The 26,751-nt window shown below is 39.0% G+C and overlaps 1 protein-coding gene across 1 annotated transcript in view; it reads left to right on the plus strand.

The window, feature by feature from the left end:
* Positions 1-25,118, plus strand: part of LOC116545184 (ovostatin homolog 2-like) — a 49,616-nt gene extending 24,498 nt beyond the window's left edge. The window contains exons 16-36 of the mRNA XM_032271814.1: positions 2,201-2,371; positions 3,174-3,318; positions 4,978-5,083; positions 5,831-6,059; positions 6,305-6,434; positions 8,062-8,180; positions 8,866-8,917; positions 9,701-9,784; positions 10,815-10,988; positions 11,739-11,820; positions 12,440-12,596; positions 14,610-14,684; positions 16,125-16,290; positions 17,046-17,257; positions 18,542-18,751; positions 19,342-19,466; positions 20,856-20,946; positions 22,005-22,073; positions 23,405-23,507; positions 24,184-24,258; positions 24,969-25,118. Coding sequence (XP_032127705.1) covers positions 2,201-2,371; positions 3,174-3,318; positions 4,978-5,083; positions 5,831-6,059; positions 6,305-6,434; positions 8,062-8,180; positions 8,866-8,917; positions 9,701-9,784; positions 10,815-10,988; positions 11,739-11,820; positions 12,440-12,596; positions 14,610-14,684; positions 16,125-16,290; positions 17,046-17,257; positions 18,542-18,751; positions 19,342-19,466; positions 20,856-20,946; positions 22,005-22,073; positions 23,405-23,507; positions 24,184-24,236 — 2,553 coding nt within the window. The 3' untranslated portion in view covers positions 24,237-24,258; positions 24,969-25,118. The remainder of the gene's footprint in view (positions 1-2,200; positions 2,372-3,173; positions 3,319-4,977; positions 5,084-5,830; positions 6,060-6,304; positions 6,435-8,061; positions 8,181-8,865; positions 8,918-9,700; positions 9,785-10,814; positions 10,989-11,738; positions 11,821-12,439; positions 12,597-14,609; positions 14,685-16,124; positions 16,291-17,045; positions 17,258-18,541; positions 18,752-19,341; positions 19,467-20,855; positions 20,947-22,004; positions 22,074-23,404; positions 23,508-24,183; positions 24,259-24,968) is intronic.
* Positions 25,119-26,751: the final 1,633 nt, after the last annotated feature.

The following is a 26,751-nucleotide window of genomic DNA, read 5'->3' on the forward strand; positions in this document are numbered from 1 at the left end:
AAAAAAAAAAAAAAAAAAAAAAAGAATGTATTATTCTGTATAAGTTTTGCAAGGCACACAGCAGACTCATGCAATATGTAAACTCAAATCTTCTTTTATTTTCAAATATTTCTCCTGAAGTATAATTGTAAATATTAGTCTTTCCATTTTTCTTTTTCTAAAAAATACTCTGTACAATTGTTGGATCTTTTTGGCCTGCTTTCCAATTGAGTCACTTTGTCTATGACCTGTTTTAATGCATTATTTCTCAGTTTTATTCTTTTGTTTTTCCTCTATGCTGCCTTTTTTTTTGTTTTTGTTTTTTAGACAGAGTCACTCTGTCACCTAGACTGGAGTGGCACCTTTTCAGCTCACTGCAACCTCTGCCTCCCAGGTTCAAGCAATTCTCCTGCCTCTGCCTCCTGAGTAGCTGGGATTACAAGCACATGCCACCATGCCTGGCTAATTTTTGTATTTTTAGTAGAGACAGGGTTTCGCCATTTTGGTCAGGCTGGTCTTGAACTCTTGACCTGTGGTGATGCGCCCGCCTCGGCCTCCCAAAGTGCTGGGATTACAGATGTGAGCCACTGCAGCCAGCCCCTATGCTGCTTTTAAAGTTTTCTCTGAACTATTTTCTCTTGGTACCTTTATACTTTTGGGTTTATTTGTGTTATAATTTTGTCTAGTTTTTCTGAATTCAATAAACTCCCACTTTGTTTCTTCTTGGTTTTTGTCCATTTCTATCTTTTCTTAATTGAATTTCTGACTTATGGTGCCTTTTAAACACCCCAAATACCTGCTTGAGAATATTTCACTTATGTTAAATTATTTTGGTACAGCTTTTCTTTGTTTACTTATTTAATCTATTTCGTTGAGGACTTTAGTGGAGAAGTTTCATTAGCTGAAATATGTTGGTTTGCATTTGCTCCTGTCTCTTACAGCAGCTTTGTATGGAGTTGACTTTTTCTAGTTCTTGATATTTTGTGGGCAGTGTTCATAGGTGAAGAGTCCCCTTTCTGTTTTTGTTTGTTTTTTAGTAAAATGGATTATGTTTAAAATGTTGATGATGGAAAAGAGAGCAGAGGGAATTATTTTATCCTATGACATCTTTTCTTTCTTTAAATGCCCTGTCTTCAAGGGTCTGCACACCTCTTCTTGTGATCTCATTATTTCCCATTAGCCATGTTTTTTGGAAGCTTCCACTTCCAGGCCCATTCATGCCAAGCCTTTCCCTGTATGCTATACTGGGAATTGTGGAGTCCGAGGACTTTGATTTGTATTTTTATACAATGCTAGACTGTCTTTTATTTTCTTTCTTTTTTTTTTTTTTGAGACAGAATCTTGCTCTGTCACAAGGCTAGAGCTGTGGCGTGATCTTGGCTCAGGGCAACTTCTGCCTCCTGGGTTCAAGCAACTCTCCTGTCTCAGCCTCCTGAGTAGCTGAGCTTACAAGTGCCTGCCACCATGCCCAGCTAATTTTTGTATTTTTAGTAGAAACAGGGTTTCACTATGTTGGCCAGGATGGTCTCGATTGCTTGACCTCGTGATCCACCCGCCTCAGCCTTCCAAAGTGCTGGGATTACAGGTGTGAACTACTGTGCCCAACACTAGACTTTCTTTCACTTGGAGTTGACTTGGTATGTGTTTCTTCTAGTATCTCCATGACATGCTGCTTTTTTTTTCTGCAGTCTCTTAAGCCCTCCCTCTGCAACAGCAATAGTAGCTATGTTGGAATTTGGTGTTTCTCTACTAAAAAATAATTTATAGATCATGGATTCTCTGTATTGCAGTAATGTTAAAGATGTTACTCATGAGTATCATTACTTGTTCTCTTTGTTGATTTTATGTTTTCTTTGGAAGATTATGTAAGAAGATTTAAAATCAGGCAGCTAACTTTATTCTCCATACCTAGGAGTTCTAGCGTTATAATTTAATGGATTGCCTGTACAACAGGCCTTGGATTAATCAATAATCAGGCATCGCTTTCTTACATTCTCTCTTAAATCCTGCACCTAAGCTGAGAAATTCTGTAAACATGACATCAGTTGCCTAAAACAAAATTGGTTTGTTCTTTCAAAAGGAAGAACTAATGTGAAAATACTGGATTAAATATGATGGCTCTTAAAGAAAAGAACAAGAATAAATGATATAGTACAAAATTTATCAATCTCGTAACTTTAAAAGAAGTGCTTAAAATTATTGGGAAATTTTTTTCTTATAGGTGTATAACATGGTTCCACATATAGAGCTGTTTGGTTATTTCTACCATGGCCTCACTCTTGATGATGACAAAGCAGACCCTTGCATTCCTCAGAAGGATATGTTCTACAATGGTTTATATTACACACCTGTAAGCAACTATGGGGATGGAGACACCTATAATATTGTCAGGGTAAGATCGCTAAGAATTTTGGAAAATATTTTATCTCAATTTTTAGTATTCATAATGCATATCGATGTTTTGTTAATTATGTAGTTTTCCTCCTCTACTCTGAGATTCGTGTCTGTGATCTGCCAGTAAAGCACACAGAAATTGTCTTATAAAAAGGTGATATTAATTTTGTTGATTTTTAAATTTTCTGCTGAAAACAAATCATGTAGCTATAATTACGAAACCTCATCTTAAAAAGTAAGACAGTCTCCAATTAATACAATAAATCTTATGCAAAGATAGTCAAATCATGAGGCTAAGACACTGTGGACTCCATATATCCCTAGGGCATCAATGAGATATGCTGAGCCTTCCATGAAAGAATCTCTGTAATTGATGTCACAAGTGTGTAAGAAAAGGGGCATTGAATCAGACAGACTTTATCAAGTTCCAGCTCTTCAATTTATGTGCTGTGGTGTGTGTGTGTGTGTGTGTGTGTGTTTGATGTTAATTAGGGTAATGATAGTGCTGATCTCATAAGTATTTTTCACTTAGGATGAAATGGAGAATAATGGAAAACACTTAGAAAATGCTAGCACATAATAAGTGCTAGATAAATCATAGGGATTATCATTTTTTCTCTAAATGTGGGGGTTTCCATAAGTCAAATAAAACTAACTTGACTTGTAAGTTCTTAGCCCTTTGTTAACACAGAAAACATGGATACTTATGATCCATTTATCTTTACAATATAAATAATAGGACTTTTATAGTTTTTGCATGAAAAGAATGAACAATTTTTTTGTTGTTTGTTTCTTTAAAGAACATGGGTCTGAAAGTCTTTACCAATCTCCACTACCGAAAGCCAGAAGTATGCATGATGGAAAGAAGGCTTCCACCCCCTGGGCCCCTTTATCTAGGAGCAGGAAGTTATGGTCCGATGTATAGTGCTCCATCTAGAATTGCATGTAGGTAATCTTAAATTTTATGTTGGAGGATGACCAAAGCAATGTGTGGAATTTAGTGTATTTGAGATAAAATTGTACAATTTTGGAATTTTATATGTGAATTATGTCATGTTTTTGGCTACAGTTAGACATCCTATAGTTGGATAAAGCAGAGTAAGACAGACTAGAAGTGCTTTTGGCTATAACAAGCAATTCGCTTCAGATATGAGATATAGTTTATTTTTATTGGTAAAATGCAATGTCAGAAATACAGTTATGCTTCACTGAGTGACAGAGAATTTGTTCTGAGAAGTGCATTGTCAGGCGATATTGTTGTGGGAACATTATAGAGTGTCCTTACACACACTTAGATGCTGTGGCCTACCACACACCTAGGCTATAAGGTAGAGCCTCTTTTTCCTAGGCTATAAACCTCCACAGCATGTGACTATACTGAATACAGGTATTGATCGACTTACCACCTATGCAACTTACGACCATTCGACTTTACGACCACAATCGCTAGCCACGACTGCTCCGCGTCTGGCAGAGCAAACGTTGCCCAGCTGGGCGTACGACAGTGCGGACCAGCTTCCGGCAGCACTACCATCTCCGCGTGCACCATTTCAACTGTACATATAGCCTACTCAACTTACGACCAAATCGTGTTACGACCAGTCCACGGTCCCGACTGTGGTCGTAAGTCGAGCACTAGCTGTACTAGAGGCAGTTATAACATAACGGTAACTATTTGTGTATCTAAACATTGTTAAACATGGAAAAGGCACAGAGAAAATGTAGCATAAAAGATTTTTTTAAATTGTACGTTTATATAGGATTCTTCCCATGAAGGGAGCTTGCAAGACTGAAAGTTGCTCTAAGTGAGTCAGGGTACAAATATGTTTTCTTTGTTTACATTCTTATTCTATAAGCTTTTTTCTATTTTTAATTTTTTTAACTTTTATACCTTTTTGTTAAAAATGAAGATGCAAACACACACATGAGTCTAGGCCTACACGAGGTCAGGATCATCAATATCACTGTCTTCCACCTCCACATCTTATACCACTGAAAGATCTTCAGGGTCAATAACGCACATGGAGCTGTCATCTTTTACGATAGCAATGCCTTCTTCTGGAACACCTTTTGAAGGACCTGTCTGAAGCTATTTTGCAGTTAATTTTTTTGATAAGTAAAAAGAGTACACCCTAAACAGTAAACAGTATAGTAGAGTACAAACACCAGGAACATAGTCATTTATTATCATTATCAAGCATTATGTACTGCACAGGATTGGGCCTGCTGTATTTTTATAGGACTGGCAGTGCAGTAGGTTTGTTTACGCCAGCGTCACCAGAAGTGTGTGAGCAATGCATTGCACTACAACGTTATAATGACTTGATGTCAATAGGCGGTAGGAATTTTTCAGCTCCGTTATAACCTTATGGGATCACTGTGGCCTAAGTGGTCCGTCATTGACCACAATGTCATTATGTGATGCCTGACTGCGCACAGGAACAGGCAATGTGTGGTGATGCAGGAGAATAGCCATTGTAAGTGACTACAGTATAGGAAAGTGAGATGTTTTTATGAGGACCTTGTACCCTGATAATATATAGACCATAATTTACAGAGTCCAAAGCCTGAATAAGGAACTTCTTCCTTTTTTTTTTTTTTTAGCTAGTAAAATCAGAGAGGAAAATGCTGACTATGTAGAACAGGCTATAATTCAAACAGTAAGAACCAACTTCCCAGAGACATGGATGTGGGACCTCGTCAGTGTTGAGTGAGTTTTAACCATTTTCTCTCCTATGTGTATTTTTGCTTTCTTTTTCTTTCTTCACTTTAATTCCTGGATATATAAAATAGTGCCGTATTTGTAAAATATATATCATTGATTCACAGGTACTGATCACACATTTTATTTTTCTCTAACAATGTTTTCCTTTCACCAAGAGTTTCTCTTCTATTCATTTTATGTAGACAGATTTAACCTGATCCACTTAAAAAAAATAATGTGGTGTTTAAAGAAATATGACCTTTCTAGGCCAGGCATGGTGGCTCACGCCTGTAATCCCAGCACTTTGGGAGGCTGAGGTGGGCGGATCACCTGAGGTCAGGAATTCAAGACCAGCCTGGCCAACATAGTGAAACCCTGTCTCTACTAAAAATACAAAAATTAGCAGGGCATGGTGGCCCACGCCTGTAATCCCAGCTACTCGGGAGCCTGGAACAAGAGAATCACTCAAACCTGGGAGGTGGAGGTGGCAGTGAGCTGAGATCACACCACTGCACCCCAGCCTGGTCAACAGAGAGAGCCTCCCATCTCAGAAAATAAACAAATAAATAAAAGAAATATGACCTTTCTATACTCAAACTTTACAAAAATTTCAGCTCTCATTATTTCTATGTAATGTCCCATCCAAACAATATAACTCACTTTTGAGCTTCAGTCAACACTTTTCTGCTTGCTCCGTACTTAAGTTCTTGATTCAGACAAAGAATGTGTTTTACTGGTAACCTCTTCTTCTAGTTCCTCAGGCTCTGCCACTCTTTCATTCCGCATTCCTGATACGATAACCCAATGGGAGGCAAATGGCTTTTGTGTGAATGGCGACGTTGGATTTGGCATTTCCTCTACAACCACTCTAGAAGTCTTCCAACCTTTCTTTGTAGAAATTGCCTCACCCTTTTCAGTTGTTCAAAATGAACAATTTGATTTGATTGTCAATGTCTTCAACTACCTGAATACATGTGTAGAGGTGAGTTGTTCTCTTCGATCAGGAGGCAAAAATCTAATAAAGTTAAAATGTTTCTTAATATTTCCATATTCTCTTTATGCTCAAATGCAAAATGCTGCTATAAAGGTATAAGACTCAGGTCCATATTCCTTAAACAAAGGCAATTGCTTTCATTCACAGCGACAGTTTAAACAGTGTATTGAGCTTGGTGTTTCGTAATGATGTGTGTTCCAGTGCCATCCTCATTGCTATGATTATTTTCTTAGATTTCTGTTCGAGTGGAGGAGTCTCAGAATTATGAAGCAAATATTAACACCCTGAAAATCAAGGGCAGTGAGATTATCCAAGCTGGAGGGAGGAAAACAAATGTCTGGACTGTTATACCTAAGAAATTAGGTAAGCAGCTCCCTGTCTACACCAGTGTCTCATGGAAAACCAGCCCATACTTAGTGTCTCCCTTTGTTTTCCTTAAATTGTCTATACAAACATGATTTTCTCCCTCACATTTTTAAAATTCTTATTGTAAATTGTCCATTAAAAATTCTAATCTATAGTAATCCAATTTCTGGTGTTAATGCTGTGTACAGCAAAACCACCATTCATTCTTCAAGAGTGTAATGTAATTAAAATGCAATATAAATGCTAACTTGCATGACCTATCAGGGCCTAAATGTTTGGGATATGCTGTATTCCAAATGAAGGCCATGTTGTCATTGATGCCACCTTCATTCTTTGACTTCTTGCTGGCTCTTTCCCCTACCATCATGAACACAGACCACCTTCACAAAAATTGCTGCTCCATCACAATGATCTATTAGGGGATTGTAAGGTTTGTAAATTTACTAAATGTGCCATGGGGATACCACAATCTCTAAATGATTGAATTGAGATCAAAAACTGAGAACATTGTCTCAGTGCATATGCTATCTACAAGATGGAAAAATAAGCTTGTATTGAAAATACGTAGAATGGAAAAAGTTTAAAACTGTAGTAAACAAGGAATGCTAGATGTGATATGCATGATACTTTCAATCACTACTTTAAAAAAACATTCAAATTTTCTTTATTTAATGTCGTATTCATGGTATTATTTTAACAGCAAATACTATATTTATGAGATTATTTTAGTTCAGTTGTGATGTTGTTCTCAGATTATTTTTCTATTAGATTTGAAGTTTCTCAATATTTCTACTGTACAACATCTTCAAAATCCTACCTTGGCAACTGAGATTGAATACTGTACAAATTTGTATAGTTTTATGTCCTTAAGTCGAAGACACAGTTTTAAGAGTGAAATAGCAAGCTTTCTGAGACAGAGAAACAAAAAGAAAAGCTCCAAAAAATAAAAAACAAGAACAATATATTGGTTATGCATGCTGGTATATAGGCATGTAAATAATGATAACCTTAAAGAATGACTGTTTTCAATCCTCTAATTTTTACAAGCAAGGAAACTGGAGATCAGTTCTAATTATAAAGTGTGAAATCTGGAAGTTTAAAAACAATGGCTTCCTTGCTAAGACATTATTTCAATCCGGCACCTGTCTACCATACCATATTTTACTATTTGTGTTTGTTTGGGAAAAGTTAGCAGCCCTAGTTAGCTGACATTATTTACCTGTATTGTCAGAAGTAACCTTTATAAACAATCAGTATCAAGGAATTGACTCAGATGACTTTGTAGAATGTTACTTTTCCTAAAACTTCCTGAGTTTTAATTAAGTAAATGTATCATATAATGTGATATTTTCCATTTCACCTGTTCCATGGTTTTCATGATTCCTTACATTAAGTAAATTTGTCATTCCTTACTTAATGTAAGGAATCATGAAAATCATGGAACAGGTGAAATAGAAGATACCACATCATATCTAGGAAGGAGAAGAAACAAGTTATTTTCATCTAAGCATTAACTTAATGATAGAATTTGGTTCATCCAATTCAAGACCTGGTTCACAGGCTCATTTCTCACTACCAAAGGGACCAATGATCAATTTAATTAATATTTGGAAATGTTTTCCAGGTAAAGTGAATATTACTGTGGTTGCTGAGTCCAAACGAAGCAGTGCTTGCCCAAATGAGGGAACTGAGCAGCAAAAGCTAAACTGGAAAGACACTGTGGTCAAAAGCTTCTTGGTAGAGGTATGGAAGTGCAACCCATCAAGCTTTTCCTGAAAAGAAACAGATGACATCTAAGAGGTTCTGTATTAAAAGGCATTCTCCATTAAGAGACTTAATTAGTTGACAGCATTTACTTTTGACACAAGACATGCCATTTAAAATGAATTAAAATAGCATAAAGTTCATCCTTTCTTTAGTTAATACCTCACGCAGGCTAACACTTGAAACAGGCTTGACAATTTTTGCTTGTTTCTGAGTCAGCATGTTTCCTGTACACCTATTTCTCTTCCTTCTCCTTTTCCAATTCTCAAATTCAAGAGACAAATCTATTTGTCCTATACTCCCGTGCAGTTCCCGTCATCCTCAACAAGAATCAGCACTTATCAGAGGAGCACTCGGGATCTGCCTCTTGGTACCTCCCCGCTCCACAAGGCAATTTTAGTTACTTACCGGAGATGCTAGACAGGATCAGAGGAGCTGAGAGTGTCCCACAAGGACATCAAGGTTATGCCTGTCCCAGCTACAGAACACAGAGGTTAAAATGGGTGCTGGTGATGTCCTGTGAGCAGAAGGGGACCATGAGTAGATCTCTCAGGGATAAACTTGCACCAGCCATCCTTAAGTGAGCTGGTGCTTTATCGCTTTCTTTCATGGACAGAGGCCCTAGACTCATTCTTCTGTACTTGTTTGTGTTACTCTTTGACAGCCTGAAGGTATTGAAAAAGAAAGGACCCAGAGTTTCCTTATCTGTACAGAAGGTAAGAGGATCTTTTAGGAAGTCAAATAAGTCCTCAATAAAATTCACCAAAACGATGAGTTTATGTCCTCTCCTTCCACGTGAGTCCATGAGCCCTCTGATTTCACTATAAATACCTCATGGAGGATTCTTGTATTTCATGCTTAATCTTCACTGGCATAATTTTAGCCAGGAAAAAGCATATTCAGGAGGTGTTTTTGGTTCACTTTGGATGTTGGTCTGCCCCGACCTATTTTTTTTTCATCACGTGTATTCTTGGCTCCTCTTATGATATGGTTGTCATACAATGTTGGACAATGGAGCATTCAGATTGGGCTCCAGTAGCACAATATAATCTTTGCTTTTGTACTTTTAGGGTGAAATAACCTATAGATACCTCACTGCCCCTGCTCCTCATCTCTGGTTTTATGGCCATGAGGGATATCATTTTGCCTGGTTGATGGTGATCTGATTTTACTTCCTCATCAGAGTCTTCAAGCATTACCTTTTATGTGTGTTGCTTTATGTGTTAGAATCAGTGTGGTTTTTACATTTTTTTCATACGTAAGTAGTTCAGGCACTAAACCAGTAAAGAATGGGAGCCACAATCTAACACACAGATTTATCTGCTGTTTTCTGAATGTACTGTTATCCTAAACTAGGTCAAATCCCCAATTTCATCTTCTGAAGAACAACGTGCAAAATAAAAATAAGTCATGGAATCTTATTTCCAATACGTCTGTCCCTCAAATCTGCTGATATAAAGAAGCCATCGCATTTTTTTAAATCAATATTTTCATTCCAGGTACCAAAGTCTCCAAGCAGGGAGTTTTGGACTTACCAAACAATGTAGTAGAAGGGTCAGCCAGAGGCGTTTTCACTGTTGTGGGTATGTTGATTACATTTTGTGTTTCACAATGATTTAAAAATCTTGGTTGAGGTGGTCTCAAAAAAAAAAAATCCTTAAAATAACAGAATAGAGAGATTTTCCTAAACTATCAGTTGAAGGGAATTATTGTTCAGATCCTCTATGTTTGTTTCCTGATAGGATCCGAAGGGATTACAGAACCATTTCCAGACCTACATTCCCAGGAAACCCTAGCTCGGGTAGACGGTAACTAGTGTTTAGAAAGGAAGAGGTCCTTTGTAATCATTAATCTGATATGAAAATCACCTCTCGGAGAATCAGAGTAAACTTTGACTGTTAATAATGTTGGGAGTTTTCTCAGTAAAAGAATTTTTTTGTTGTTGTTAAAAAAGGCAACCTTCTTTGTCTGTTATTAACATGAACACCTCTTGGAAGGGTTGGATTACACTTTATAATTCATAGGATTGGTTTCTCAGAGAAAAAACAAACTAGGCTGGATGCACTGGCTCACACCTGTAATCCCAGCACTTTGGGAGGCCAGTGGATCACAAGGATAGGAGTTCAAGACCAGCCTGACATGGTGGAACCCTGTCTCTACTAAAAATACAAAAATTACCCAGGTGTGGTGGTGAGTGCCTGTAATCCCAGCTACTTGGGAGGCTGAGACAGGAGAATGGCTTGAACCTGGGAGGCGGAGGTTGCAGTGAGCCAAGATTGCACCACTACACTGCAGCCTGGGCAACAGAGTGAAACCCTGTCTCAAAAAAGAAAAAAAAAAAAAAAAGCAACTAGCAAATAAGCAAACAAACACGTTCCCCTAACTTCCTCCTCCTTCTGGTAATGAAATTTTCAGAAATATTTTTTGTAGCATTTTAACTTCACTTTTCATGGCTATCTCCTCTTTCAAATTACTTCATAAAAATTTCTTTGTTTCCACCTTTTAGACTCAATTTTAAATGTTACCTATTCCACTATGCCTCTTTTATCTACAGTTATTAATGCTGAGTTGGCAGCTATAAGCACTACGGCTTTCTGCTTTTCCTGTTTTTAGGGGATGTTCTAGGACTTGTCACGTGGGATCTGGTGACACTGCAAATGCCCTATGGAAGTGGAGAGCAAAATGCTGTCCTGCTAGCATCTGATACTTATGTTCTTGACTATCTGAAATCTACTGGGCAACTGACAGAGGAAGTTCAATCTAAGGCTTTCTTTCTCTTATCTAATGGTAAGAAGATTTAAGTCATTTCTGCCCATAAACCACTTGTTCCTTATACCAAGATGTCATAAGCTGTTTTAATGCAATAGTCTGGTGAAGGGAAAGTCCACCTGAATGGAGGAACTCTCAGTGTAACTCTGTTTTCCTTTTGACTTCAAAATCTGTGTTGTCAGCTAGCTTCAGAATTTATAGCTGTAAAGTTTTCAAGCTATGCACTTAATTTTTTTTATAATGCCTGGTATTTTGCAAGCTACGTTGTTTGTTCTTGTTCTTGTTGTTGTTGTTAAGAGTTGTTGTCAATGGTTCATCTGTCAATGTCTGTATTTGTTTGCTCAGCTGTGGTTGGTTGCAATGAAGTGATTGGCTTTGTATACAGAAAGAGGGCCAATGTTGTAAAATGTGATGTTAAAAAAAAGTCCGGGAACATAAAATAATGTCCTTTGGTTTTTCTTTTTCAGAAAGATAACACTGAAATATAATGACCTTAGGGGAACTATACTAAATAATTAGTAGGTACCAATGATGAGACAATTACTGAGCCAGACATATCCATGTGTATTATCTTGTCCTCAAAATCCTATAAAGTAAGAGTTAATTTTCCTCCCTTATGAATACAGAACCTGAGTTTCAGAAATTCAAATGGAAATGATTATCCAAGTGATTTGTGTCTAACCCAAAACCTAGGACTTGCACTGCACTATTCTTTCTCTTCTCACTTGCTTAGGTTAAACAATAATTTCATACAATGTTGTATTTTAGGTTATCAAAGGCAATTGTCCTTCAAAAACTCTGATGGTTCATATAGTATGTTTTGGCAGCAGAATCAGAAAGGAAGCATATGGTGAGATATAAAAATTTTATTTTATATAATAGATGAATTATCTGAGGAGGGCTTGCAAAGAGGTGAGGGAGGATTGTGTCCAGTGGGGATTAAGAAGAAAAGTAGGTTTCAAAGTCAATTTATAGAGAAGAAATAGATAAAACTAAAAGACTTGTGATTCTAATTCTAATGCAACAATATACCTTCAGTCTCACGATGATTTGCTCAGCACTCTAATAGTTTCATGACAGCGCCTATGGGCTGATGAACTCCACCAAAGAGGGCACGTCTTACTTTGTGCTTCTCAGAGTCCCACATAGATTCAGGAAAGTGAAATTAGAAGAACCCGAAATACCTACTTACATCAGTTCTCTCTCCACGTATGGCTAAACTAATGGGCTATGCAGCAAGACCTTTGGGTGCAAACACGCTGAAAATTACCTACTCCTGTTACTACTTATTGCTAGTCGTAATATTTTCCTGACACAAAGGAAAGAACGACTATTAATACAGCCTGGTTTACTGTAGATGAGTGGAATGCACACCTCACCCAAAGAGAACAATGGCGATGAGCCTGTGGAATTGCTGGCCTCACCATCTCCTTTTTATCTAACTTTTGCTTCGGTGATTTGCATTGCAGGCTCAGTGCTCTTATTTTTAAGACATTGGAGAGAACGAAAAAATACGTATTAATTGATGAAAATGTTCAAAAACAGACCTTAATCTGGCTTTCAAGCCAACAGAGAAGGAGTGGCTGCTTTAAGAATGATGGCCAGCTTTTCAACCCTGCCTGGGAGGTGAGAGAAGAGCAGTTCCAGGCTTTCCTTGCTCCTGGGTGTTGCCTGCCTTGCCCTGCCTGTGGCCTTCCTGATCTGGAATAGGAATATTCTTCCTGTGACTAGGAAGCCTTCTGAGCCTGTGGTGGGTTGGTCAGCAGCACCATTCCTGCTGCTTGCGTGTTTAACCACAGCCTGGATGTGACTCCTCCTGAGTCTCTTGACTGCCTTACTCAATGTCTAGTCCTTCCGGAGTCAGTGCCCTTCAGAAACTAAACTAGGAGTAGAAGGGTGGGGGAGAGAAAGGGAGCCTAGAAAAAAAACTTTCATAAATGCGGAGACAGGCAATGTATAAAGGGAGGGGCTGTGAGTATATGAGGAAGGAAAGTTCATTCCTGTCCACGGATGGCAAGAAAGTTCTGGGGAAAATATCTAATAATTCACATTGTCTCAATGGAGCGAGTTTTTCTAAGACCCTCTCAAGGAAAAATTCAAGGGCCAAGCTTGCCCCGGAGCCAAAGTACAAGAGAGGTGAAGTACATTCTTGGCAGACTCCAACCCTTTTTCTGTCCATATTTAGGTAAATCCCACCCTTCCAACTTCCTTTCTTTGCAGATAGCTGTCCACCTCCAGCCCATCGTCTATCTCCTCCCTCCCCAAGCCCCCTTTTTCCCCTCTGGATGCTCAAAATCTCCTATCACGGCATTTTAGCATGCTCTGATGGCCCCTGAAATACCCTGAGCTTTTCTTCAGCATCCTTTCCCGTAATCACCACTCCTGTTCTTGAAACGCAGAATGCATATCTAATCCACATCAAAATATGAATGAAAGCTAACACCCTATGATATTTAATTTGCATGCAAATTGTATTCAAATTGCTTTGTGGCGTCTTTAATTTATTCCGAGCTTATTCCTTGCAGCGGGAGGAGCCTGATGGAGAAGAGCTCTTGCTCCTTCATAGAAAAGTCAAAAACTTTCCCATGTTCTCTTCTAAAACACCTTCTCCACATCTTTTTTCTGATTGGATTCATTACTGGTGAATCATTGCTGATTATTGCTTCAGTTTATCTGATCTTATCCATTATTTTCTCTATAATTAAATATATGGGGGGTGGAGGGGTTGGGTGTCTGTGTGTGTTTTGAGTTGACAGAAATAAAAATACAAAGGAAAAATCAAAGTTTACACTGCAGAGGAATGGTGATACCACTTGCTGTAATTTAGACGTAATGTGGGTCGCCATACCTCATGTTAGTGCTTACCATGTGCTGTTATTTGCACCTTAAACACTTGGTTTCGCAGAAATATTTCTTTTCTGAAGAAGAGAGGGGTTGTCTTTTGCTTAAATAGATAAAATAGGAAGCTTGTACAAGATCGGTAGATCTCAAATGCCGTTCTGAATGCTATTTGCATCAGAATCACTAGAGCACGCATTAAAATGTATTTCGCTTATTCCTGAGTTTTTTGAGTCAGAATCTCTGTGTGGATGCTGTTGATTTAAGTACCCCAGGGGACTTTCATGAGCAGTTTGTAAACCACGTGATTTATAAATACACTTCTCATTTTACATTGTAAGAATCTGAGACTTGACTCTGGTACCTCCTAGCGTGCTTTCCTAGGAATTTCCAGGAATATTCACAGCAACTTTCTACCTCACCTCATTAGAAACTCTTTGTTGGCTTTTTTCAGATTTATTCCAAATGGAGACAGTAGAGTTCTATGAATTCCTTAGAATGCATGCTTAACATCAGACCACAGAAATACGATTATATATGTTATTTTCTGTATTTGAAATTAATTGTTATAGTAATAACAACTTAATAATTATTATTTAATTATTGCATAGAGTCTGAATGAATTTTTGCTCAGATAATTGATTATTAACCATCTAATTTAAAAACTACACATGTTCAGGTGTTTTTATGAATAACGGTACTTGTTCCAGTATTTTCTTTTATACCCAGTTTTACTTCAGAAGAATACTAGTAATGTTGTGCTCCGCTGTCCCGAATGACTCATTGTTCCTTTGTTTTCAGGTTGGGGATGAAGAGGACATTTTGCTCACTGCATACGTTGTAGGGATGTTCTTCGAAGCTGGGCTCAATTTCACTGTATGTGTTCCCATCATCTTCTGATTTCAGTCAGCTGATTGCACATTAAATACACTGTAGAGTCAGAGTCACTTGAGATTCTAAGACTGAATGAAACCCCAAGAGAACACATTTATTTCATTACCATCCTTTAAATTCATGTTTTTCAAACTGTTTTTATTCATGGACAGCTTTGATGAACAGGATTGGGTTTCTCCCTAGGGAGAATACACATATGCACACAGAAATGAGTTATTCACACAGTTTCAGGCATTCAAAACTCTCCTGAAGTTCAGTCATGAATTTCATATTGAGAACCCCTGCGCTAAGTAAAGCCATAGCCTAGTACCTGTTTCTCTCTGAAGAAACGGTAAACATTTTCAACTCAAGTGTGGCTCCTCCTAGCCACCTCCCAATCCATAGATTAGATTTCCAAAATCTATTACTGAACTAAGATGCTAGGAATTGTCAGAGTCATTAGTATACCTTGAAAATTATCTTCAGAAAATTAAGCCTCTATTTTGGGCATTAGAAAAAATAATCGTAGGCCTACAATAAATTTGAATGCTTTGCCGCATAGAAGATATTCATAACTAAAACGTTACTGATCAGCTATAAAAACTGCCATTTTCTTACTAAATTTTATTGGGCTGGACATGGTGGTTCACACCTGTAATCCAAACCCTTTGGGAAGCTGACGTGGGTGGATCACCTGAGGTCAGGTGTTCAAGACCAGCCTGGCCAACATGGTGAAACACTGTCTCTACTAAAAATACAAAAATTGGCCAGGCGCGGTTGCTCACACCTGTAATCCCTGCACTTTGGGAGGCCGAGATGGGTGGATCTTGAGGCCAGGAGTTTGAGACCAGCCTGGTCAGCATGGAGAAACTCTGTCTCTAATAAAGATACAAAAAATTAGCCAAGCATGGTGGTGCATGCCTGTAATCCCAGCTACTCAGGAGGCTGAGGCAGGAGAATCACTTGAACCCAGGAGGCGGAGGTTGCAGTGAGCCGAGATCACAACATTGCACTCCAGCCTAGGTGACAAGGCAAGACTCTGCCTCAAAAAAGAAAAAAAAAATTAGCTGGGTTTGGTGATGCATGCCTTAGTCCTAGCTACTTTGGAGACTGAAGCAAGAGAATCACTTGAACCCTGGACGTGGAGGTTGCAATGAGCTGAGATCATGCCACTGCACTCCAACCTGGGTAACAGAGCAAGAACCTGTCACAAAAAAAAAAAAAAAAGAAAAGAAAAAAATTACTGCTTAAGTACTAATAATGACATTATAAATTTATTTTAATGATATTTTTGAAGAATAAAACGTATATAAAAATGGATTTGTATGTAAAATATTCTTCGAGTATATATTATATGCATTATAAACAATAATTTGTTTAAATGTTCAACAAGCTCATAGAACGTTCGGCTATCAATATATGACTTTTCTTCCTGACCAACAGTTTCCTCCTCTACGAAGTGCACTCTTTTGCCTTGAAGCGTCATTGTACAGCGGTGTCACTAATGGCTACACTCATGCAATTCTAGCTTACGCTTTTGCCTTAGCTGGAAAAGAGGAGCAAGCGGAATCCTTACTCCAGACCCTGGATCAGTCTGCCACAAAAATAAGTAAGCATTCTCATTCATCGTGGCTAATGAAGGTGATCTTGGAGCACAGTGAGGAAGCGTTCTATGCAGTCACGTGGGAGCTCCCTCTTCACTAGTATGTTTCTATTTCTCTTATGGAATTCATCAGTGACCTTCATGCCTTTCAAGAGCACTACCTATTCTAGACTTTCTTCTTTTGCTTTATGTTAGCTTCCTCTCAAATGAGCCTGGTGACCAAGCCATAAGCTATCATGACTACTTGGGAAGCTGATCACCCCTGCCAATTTTGAGCCTAGAAGGTTGCTGTTTAAGGCTGTACTAGTTTGCTATAGCTGTCAAAAAATACCACATACCGGATGAGTTAAGCCACAAAAGTTTATTTTCTCACACTTCTGCAGGCTAGAAGTCCAATTCAAGGTGTTGTAAGTATGGTTTCTTCACCTGCAGAAAACCACATTCCCCTTCTGTCTTCACAAAATCTTTTGTGTGTGCACAGCCCGGCTGTCCCTTTTGTGTGTCCAATTTTTTTATTCTCAAAAAGACACCAGTCAGATTGGATTGTGGCCCATAAGCTTCATTTTAACTTAGTCGCCTCTTTAGAAAGTCTTATCTCCAACTACAGCCACATTTTGAGGTACTTGGAGTTAGGGCTTCAGCATATAAATTTTAGGGAACAATTCAGCCCAAACAGAGGCCAGGGATGGAATTTGCATCCTTCTTTATGTGTAACTCATGATTTTTATACAGACTATGTGAAAATCCTTCCTTTTTCTCAGATAATGTCATCTACTGGGAAAGAGAAAGGAAACCCAAGACAGAAGAACTTCCGTCCTTTATTCCCCAGGCACCTCCTGCTCAGACTGAGAAGACTTGCTATGTGCTGTTGACCGTTGTTTCCCGGAAAACTCCTGACCTCACCTATGCTAGTAAGATTGTGCAGTGGCTTGCCCAACAGATGAATTCCCATGGAGGCTTTTCTTCTACCCAGGTGATTGATGCAGGCCTGATATTAACAGTAATATGTTTAATGCAGAAGCTGTAACTCTATGACAAGTGGGATATTTATTAATAGTAAAGGTATCATAACAAATCCTTTCTGAGAAGAAGAATCTTCCATATTATTAATCCTATTTTATTTCCTCAACAAGTATTTATTGGGCAGTTACTGTGTATCAGGCACTCTACTAGGAAATCTCTAAATAGAAATGAATAAAATGAGGCCCCTTGTTCCAGGAATTTATGACCATTTGTATCTTCATTCACACAGCAAACATAGAATGGAAATCTAGAGGACATTTTTTGGTCATAAGCACCACTCTTGGTGGTACGTTAGACACCTGATGATACCATGTTCAAATTATGTATGGGCCAAAAGGAAAGCTTTCTCCCTAGTGTTGTGGGCTATAGACCAGGAAAAGCAAATGAAAGGAAGAAAAACAGGAGAAATGGGGGTATGAGAAACAATGACATGTTTTTCCTTAATTGGAAACAAATTGAAAATGCAAAAAAGCAGTTTTATTTCCATGAGAAAAACCATTTCTCTTTGTGTTTAGTCTTAGTTTCTGAGTAAAATCATATGCTGATGAATTTCACAAAGTTTGTTTTCTAATTCTGACTTCCCTTCTTTGAAGATGAGCAGAAAAAGAATTATCCGTGGCAGCCACAGGGCCACTGAATCATGTAATGCCTTAACTTTTAGAGAACCTTTGACACCCTTTTTTTTTTTATTGCATTTTAGGTTTGGGGGTACATGTGAAGAACATGCAAGATTGTTGCATAGGTACACACATGGCAGTGTGATTTGCTGCCTTCCTCCCCCTCACCTATATCTGGCATTTCTCCCCATGCCATCCCCCTCCAACTCCCCACCTCCCACTGTCCCTCCCCTATTTCCCCCCAACAGATCCCAGTGTGTAGTGCTCCCCTCCCTGTGTCCAAGTGTTCTCATTGTTCAACACCCGCCTATGAATGAGAACATGCGGTGTTTGATTTTCTGCTCCTGTTGACACCCTTTTTAACCACAGAGACTATTTTGTATTAAAAATTTTTAGAAAATAAAAATATGATTGAGATTTGTTGAAGAAAATTAATTTAAATGTAAACAATTTGCACAATCAAGTATATTTTCCTGCTGTCCAGGATATTGCTTCTTGGTGTTTTGCAGACCTGTTTTAGGAATATTTCTAAGGATTGATATGAAGTCCGTGGTCAAATGATGACGAATATTGTGTCGTAACTGAGCTTGGGTCATTGCTTGTGCTGTTCTCTGCAGGACACTGCGGTTTGTCTTCTTGCCATAACCCGTTACATGAAGTTAACCTTCTCTAAAAATGAAAACACTGTCACCTTTAGAAGTGAAGGATCCAGTGATATTTTCGAGGTTAACAGTGATAACCGCCTATTGGTCCAAGCTTCAGAACTAACAAAAGCACCTGGACAATACACGGTAGATGTGGAAGGACAAGGCTGTACCTTTATCCAGGTAACAGAAATCTGCCTAAGAGGGTAATGAATGTTTGCCAGGAAAAAAGTCAGACTGTCCATTCAGTTCTATGTGAAGTGTCATTTGACCATTTTGTGTATTTACATGATTACTCTTTCTTTTATGTTTTCACATCAATAGCAGAAAATGCAAGTTATCTTATGGAAAGGTACTCAGCTGACTGAGAGAAGTTTCTTGAGGAGTATTGCTGTTAGAAAGTATTCTATCTTCATTAAATTACATTCTTCTGAAAACGAGAGAATTTTATATGATTCCCCAGTGATAAAGATGTAAACTGCATTAATGATAGAAATAAAGAAACAATAAAATTTGAATTTTTTATTTTTAATTTTTGTGGGTGCATAGTAGGTATAAGTGTTTACGGGGTACATGACATAGGCATGCAAAGTGTAAGAATCACACTGGGGTAAGTGTGTTATGCATCACCTCAAACATTATCTTTTGTGTTACAAATGACCAAATTATACTCAGTTATTCTCAAATCTAAAATTACGTTACTACTGACTGTACTCAGCCTGTTTAATTCTTAACACAGGATGGGTTTTCTTATCATTTACCGTCCTTTCTAGGCCACCCTTAGGTACAATGTTCTCCTACCTGAGAAGGCATCTGGATTTTCTCTTTCCTTGGAAATAGTAAAGAACTACCCTTCAGATAACTTCCAGACCATTTTTGACCTAACAGTGACTCTCAAGTAAGTGTCATATTTTGATAGTAACTCCCATGTTAGCAAGACGGTAAAATTTTTAAAAAATTTACAGTAATGAAATAACAAAATATAAATCATGGTAATACAATGAGTTTACATGTTGGTGGTGACAGTCTACAGCACAGTCACTTTTTAGCCCTCTGTCTAGACACCACAATTTAGAACATCTTCAGCTGAATCAGAGCTAAAATGAGGCAAGTATAGCCTGATTTGTGAGCATGATTTGAAAGCTTTCGCTGCACTGATATTCCAATGATGCTTTTTATTCTGTTGTATGGAAGTTCTTCTAGTTTTGAAAAACAGAGAGTCTATATTTCTTTCTCATGACAAGCATGCATGATCACATAGTAGCAAGCCTACAAATGTTTATTTTTTAACTGTAAAGAGTAAAATTTTAGATTTTTACTTTTCAGAATAGAAAAACAAAATGATCCTCTTGAGTTCAAGCATGATTTATAGATGCTAAAAACTTTTAGTCTTAGTTAATATGTGGAAAACATTGAGTAAAATTAGTTTGAGAGATATTTTCTAGAATTTCTAAATAAAAAATCTCCCGAGCTCCGGGGGAACTCTTTTTTCTTTTCTTTTCTTTTCTTTTTTTTTTTTTAGACAGGATCTCATTTTGTCACCCAGGCTGCAGGGCAGTGGCAAAGGGGCACAATCTCAGCTCACCTCAACTTCTACCTTCTGGGTTCAAGAGATTCTTAATGGATCAGCCTCCTGAGTAGCTGGGATTACAGGTGTACACCAGCACACCCGGCTAATTTTTCTATTTTTAGTAGAGACAGGGTTTTTCACGTTAGCCAGGCTGGTCTTGAACTCTGAGCCTCAAGTGATCTACCTGTCTTGGTCTCCCGAAGTGCTGGAATTACAGGTGTGAGCCACCATGCTCTGATGAATTATGGAACTCTTAACTTAATGCCCCAATATTCTTATCCAGAAGCAAGAAATTGAGGTGGAAGATCTCTTGGGGACATATCTACTCTGTAATTCTGCTAAGCAAACATGTCTTCTAAGTGTTATGCAAATCTAACACTAACCTAAGCATATGTAATATAGATTTAGAAGCTGTGTTTATCAGTTTGAACTTTGAGACTGTAGGTAAGCTTAAGAGCAGGGTTTGGGGAAGATTTCATGTCCAGGTAATTCATTATTTACTCCAACTTCTGTTTTTATGTATCATCTCATTCATCATCACTCTGTTCATGTCTGTTCACAGATGCTCGAAAATGACTTTCTTCAGGTATTTTCTCTTGCTTTTACCTGTCCTCCAGACATCTACCCAATTCGTGTATATCCACGTGGCACTCTCATCAGGAGATAAGTCACTTTTTAAAATTGGTATCTAAACTAATGTTTTCTTAAAATTTTCAGATATACTGGAATTCACAATAAATCCAATATGGTGGTTATAGATGTAAAAATGCTATCAGGATTTACCCCAGCCATGTCATCCATTGAAGAGGTAAATAATAGAAGCCTAATCTTTCAGCACAATGCCAGCTACATAGAGGATAAGGATAAAATGAATACTTGTTTAGCAGTTGTTTAGCAAAACAAAACTATAGAATTCTTCTTCAACATTCACCTTTATATTTTTCCACTAACCCTGGCGAGCTGGTGTTCTTAATTTGTAGCAATTGGCCGTCAATATTTCCCATGGTTCATCACATATTTTTCTTTAGTTGCTACTTGTGCTTATGAAAACATCGTGGCACCAAAAAAATCTTCCATAAGAGAAATAGGAACACTTTTACACTGTTGGTGGGAGTGTAAATTAGTTCAACCATTGTGGAAGACAGTATGGCGATTCCTCAAGGACCTAGAAATAGAAATTCCATTTGACCCAGCAATCCCATTGCTGGGTATATATCCAAAGGATTACAAATCGTTCTACTATAAGGACACGTGCACACGAATGTTCATTGCAGCACTGTTTACAATAGCAAAGACCTGGAACCAACCCAAATGCCCATTGACGATAGACTGGATAGGGAAAATGTGGCACATATACACCATGGAATATTATGCAGCCATCAAAAACGATGAGTTAGGGTCCTTTGTAGGGACATGGATGAACCTGGAAACCATCATTCTCAGCAAACTGACAGGAGAGCAGAAAATCAAACACCGCATGTTCTCACTCATAGGCGGGTGTTGAACAATGAGAACACATGGACACAGGGAGGGGAGCACTACACACTGGGGTCAGTTGGGGGGAAATAGGGGAGGGAGGGTGGGGGGTGGGAAGCTGGGGAGAGAGAGCAAGGGGAGAAATGCCAGATGTAGGTGGTGGGGAGGAAGGCAGCAAATCACACTGCCACGTGTGTACCTATGCAACAATTTTGCATGTTCTTCACATGTACCCCAAAACCTAAAATGCAATAAAATAAATAAATGGGAAAAAAAAAATCTTCCATAAAACAGAGTCTGACGTAGAAAGCACGGACATTCAGTTCTGGAGTGGCGCTCTCATTTGTTCTAATATCTATTCCCCATTTCTCCCTAACAATTTCTTCAAAGCTTGAAAACCAGGGCCTAGTGATGAAGACTGAAGTCAAGAATGACCATGTTCTTTTCTACTTGGAAAATGTAAGTTTAGCAATAATTTTTCTTTAAAGGTTTTCTTTTTTCTTTCCAAGGGTGATTGGATGCTTCCATTTCTTATAGATCTGTATGATGGGATTTGTAGAAGGGAAAAATAAGGGCCGTTAAGGATGACCGGTGTTCTACCACTGATCATCTTCTCCTTGCCACTTCTAAGGTTATTTCGTATATGCCCTGGCCAAATGACTAGATAGCTTTCCATTTTAGAAACATGATCTCCCTGTTAAACACAGTCTTGTCACACAGTAGATGTATAAATATTTTATAATTTAACTTAAACGCTCACAAAGTTTGCCATAGTTTTTTGTTTTATTACTAGTGTGTCTTGAAGGTTATGGGGTGACATTTTGATATATATAGTGAGCTGATTGTTATCATCTAGCATAACTATATGTGAATCAGTGGAATAACATATCCATCTCTTCACACAGTTACCTCTACTTTTTTCGTGGGGAAACACTTAAGATCTACTCCCTTAGGGAATAGTATATACACAGTACCTCATGGTTAACTGTAGGCCACTGCTGTACCCGAGATTTGTAGAATGTATTTATTCTGCACAGCTGAAGCTTCCTACCCTTTGGCCAGCCTCTCCCCCATTTTCCCATCCCTGATAACTGCCATTCTGCTCTCTGCCTCTATGAATTCCACCTTAGATTTAACTTACAAGTGAGATCCTGCAGTGTGTGTGTGTGTGTGTGTGTGTGTGTGTGTGTGTGTGTGTGTGTGGTTTATTTCAGTCCACATAATGTCCTCCAACCTTGTCAACATTGTTGCAAATGGCAGAAATTCCTTCTTTTTTTAAGGCTGAATAATTTGTATGGATGTGCCTCAGTTTCGTTCTTCATTCATCTGTCTTCAACACTTAGGTTGATTCCTTACGTTGCCTATTGTGAGTAATGAAAGAATGAGCATGGGACTGCAGCTCTCTCTTCAAGATATTAACCTCATTTTCTTTGGATGCATACCCAGAAATGGGATTGCTGGATCATAGGGTAGTTCTATTTTTATTTTTCCAAGAAAACGCCAAACTGTGGCATGCACTTTAGAGATGTCCTTTCTGTGTGTGCCATTACCACTCACGTAAATGCCTGTGTTCCTCTAAGACTTCCAGCTACATTCCACCTCAATGTAAGCAAAGGAACTTAAAATTCTACGCGATTTAAGGTTAACAACTTATTGTTTTGCCACCATGTAAGTTAATTATACCCTAGATCTATTTATTTATGTAGATCATAAACTTCTGGGGATCATTTTCTCAGTGATTATCTTTCCTCAGAACTGCTACAGTGTAATTACAATTGGTGTCATTACAGGTTTCTGGTACAGCAGACAGTTTCACGTTTTCTGTCGAGCAGACCAACCTCGTGTTCAACATCCAGCCAGCCCCAGTCGTGGTCTACGATTATTACGAAAAAGGTAGGCAAGCAACAGCCGTGCCCTAAGGCTATTGAACATGATATTTATATCTGACATTCCCCAAGCTACTAAACTTTCCAAAATCAACCTCTGTCTTCACAGAAGTAAACAGTAGATGGCATTCCTTTGTATGCTGCTTTATTCCATGATTGTGTCTTCTGACTGAGCCCATTTTCCCGTTGTCAGAGTTTTTCAACACCAGAATCCTTTCAATATAATTTGAAAGGGCTCCATTTGAACTTGAAATCCAAGTCACACTAAGCTTCCAGGTCGTTTTGTCATTGTCATTGTTGTGCATGCTAAGACTGACCGTTCCAAGCTACCTCTATGCACTTTGACTTAAAAAGGCGAGTGGGGATATCCTGAAATGTTATTTTAAAAATTTGATAAATTTCTAAAACAAGTACTAAGACATTGCAGAGACCATACAACTGTTCCCTGGAAGGTCGCTGTTTGTTTCTTGTTGGACGTTACGTGACGTGTGTCGAGTATTTGAATTCTGTCCTTGTTTACTAACGGAATGTGTTTCATCAAGCGTCTTAAACATTATCAGCATATTTCTGGATGTATAAAATGGGAAAATGATTGCCTCTATTTCAAAATTATTGAAAAGATGAGGTGTCATGTGCTCATGTTATCTATTGAATAAAAATGCATGTTCCCTTTATTTTTTCAGAAGAATATGCCCTTGCTTTTTACGACATCAACAGTAGTTCAGTTTCCAAATGAGACAAAGAAATTGCTGGAAGAGGTAAAGAAATTTTATTACATCATAAATCATTGAAAACACATCTGGTAAGAAAATGAAAACCTAAATAAGATAGAACAATGGTCGAAAAAAGAAAAGTGTCTGGTACTTCACTAGACTTGTGGAGCTGTGTACTACTGAGTGCTCGGATAGTCGTTACGATTGTGTTAATTTCTTTAAAATAGCTTTAAAGAATTCACAGCTGGCCGGGCGCGGTGGCTCAAGCCTGTAATCCCAGCACTTCGGGAGGCCGAGGCGGGTGGATCACAAGATCAAGAGATCGAGACCATCCTGGTCAACATGGTGAAACCCCGTCTCTACTAAAAATACAAAAAATCAGCTGGGCATGGTGGCACGTGCCTGTAATCCCAGCTACTCAGGAGGCTGAGGCAGGAGAATTGCCTGAACCCAGGAGGCGGAGGTTGCGGTGAGCCGAGATCGCGCCATTGCACTCCAGCCTGGGTAACAAGAGCGAAACTCTGACTCGCTGGAAAAAAAAAAAAAAAAAATAGAATAAAAAAAGAATTCACAGCTATATAAATCTTTCATTTTTGTTTTATAAGTTGACAGGACAGTAAAAATTTATCCACATATATGTGTATATGTATGATACATGTCTATGTGCCTATATATGCATGTTTTTATATCTAGATATCTATTTATATATACATACATTCATGTGTTTATTGTTTAAACAATGTTTTAAATCCCAGGTGGAAAACTATTTATTTTAACACGCCGATTCTTCTGTATCAAACTTGGAAAAAAATCATGAACCACCTGACACCCTGAACAGTCTGCAATCTGCTGTCTTGTCACATTTTACTTCCTTATCACCCCATTAAATGTCATTTTGCATCTGAGTCTGTCATTTTCTTTCTTCCAGGACTTTATTGATAGTTTTAATCCTAGAAAACTCAGGGCTGTTTTTCAAAGCAACTTGAATAACTTGCTGTATTGCTGTCTACTCTAAACTCAAGCGTTTAGACATGATGGAACGCAGAGTTAGAATTCTTCCATATCCGGCCGGGCACGGTGGCTCATGCCTGTAATCCCAACACTTTGGGAGGCCGAGACGGGGAGATCATGAGATCAAGAGATCGAGACCATCCTGGCCAACATAGTGAAACCCCGTCTCTACTGAAGATAGAAAAAAATTAGCTAGGCATGGTGGCGCACGCCTGTAGTCCCAGCTACTCGGGAGGCTGAGGCAGGTGAATTGCTTGAACGCGGGAGGCGGAGGTCGCAGTGAGCCGAGACTGCGCCACTGCACTCCAGCCTGGCGCCTGGCGACAGAGCAAGACTCTGTCTAAAAAAAAAAAAGAATTCTTCCATATCCAAAGAAAGAGAGGGAGAAAGAAGTGGAGGAAGAGAAAGAAAGAGACTAAGTGAAAGTTGAAATGGACTCCATGTTAATTCAAGGAAACAAAAATAAACATACGAAACACATAGACTCTAATGTATCTTCCAAGATCAAATCAGCCTCCTTAGGCCTAACCCAACGTTGCCCATCCTGTTGGAGCAAAGGCATTGCTTGTGCAGAGGGCGGGCCAGCATAACCTGTGCTCCCGTCCTTACTCGCTAGGTAAACACACCCCTCACACTCCAAATGTGGTCAGTCATCACCCCCGAGGGACACTGGTCAGGTACTCAGGGATGGTTGAGAAATGGTTGTGGCCTACGTCAGACCACCCCACACAGTGGGCTGAGCGTATTTCCAAAGCGCAGAGACAGCATTGTGAAGGCAGGGTGTGGGATGGGCCCTGGACATACACTGTGTCGTCCATCTCAGGTGAGGTGATGGATCAAGCTGGAGTGTCCCAGGCCACAGACACTGCTCCTCACACCCCACCCGGGTGGGAGCCATCTCAGGCTAGCCTCCTCTTGTCCTGCCCCAATCCTGGTTTTCTGGCTGGCTTTGCAGGCCAGAGGGCATCCTTCCACCTAGAAGACAGGCTCTCAGAAGACAGTCCTAGAACATGGAATGTGACCTTGTTTGGACATAGGGTCTTTGCAGACGTTACTAAGGTAAGAGGAGCTCACAGTGGATTCGAGTGGGCCCTACCTAGTCTAATGATTGCTGTCCTTACTAATAAGAGAACACACACACACACACACACACACACACACACACACACACACGAGAATGTGTCCTGTGAAAACAGAGGCAGAGCTTAGAGTGATGCGGCTACAAGGCATGGGACTGGATGGATGCCAGAAACCAGCAGAAGCCAGGAGAAAGTTGTGGAGCTGATCCGCCTCACAGCCTCCAGTAGAAACTCATCCTGCCAATACCCTGCCTTTGCACTTCTAGGCTTCACAACTGACAGAATAAATTCCTGTTGTTTAAAACCAGCACTGTGTGGCACGTTTTTATGAGAGCCCTAGGAACCCAATACACCCACTTTCAAGGGTCTCATCCCACTGACTTCAAAGCAGGCCTGGATCTGTGTGTTGTCTCAGTTCTGGGCCCCCCCATGAACCTGCAGAGAGACT

Source organism: Sapajus apella, unplaced genomic scaffold (genome assembly GCF_009761245.1).
Source record: "Sapajus apella isolate SASKATOON/1434 unplaced genomic scaffold, GSC_monkey_1.0 scaffold250, whole genome shotgun sequence".
NCBI classification, from domain to species: Eukaryota; Metazoa; Chordata; class Mammalia; order Primates; family Cebidae; genus Sapajus; species Sapajus apella.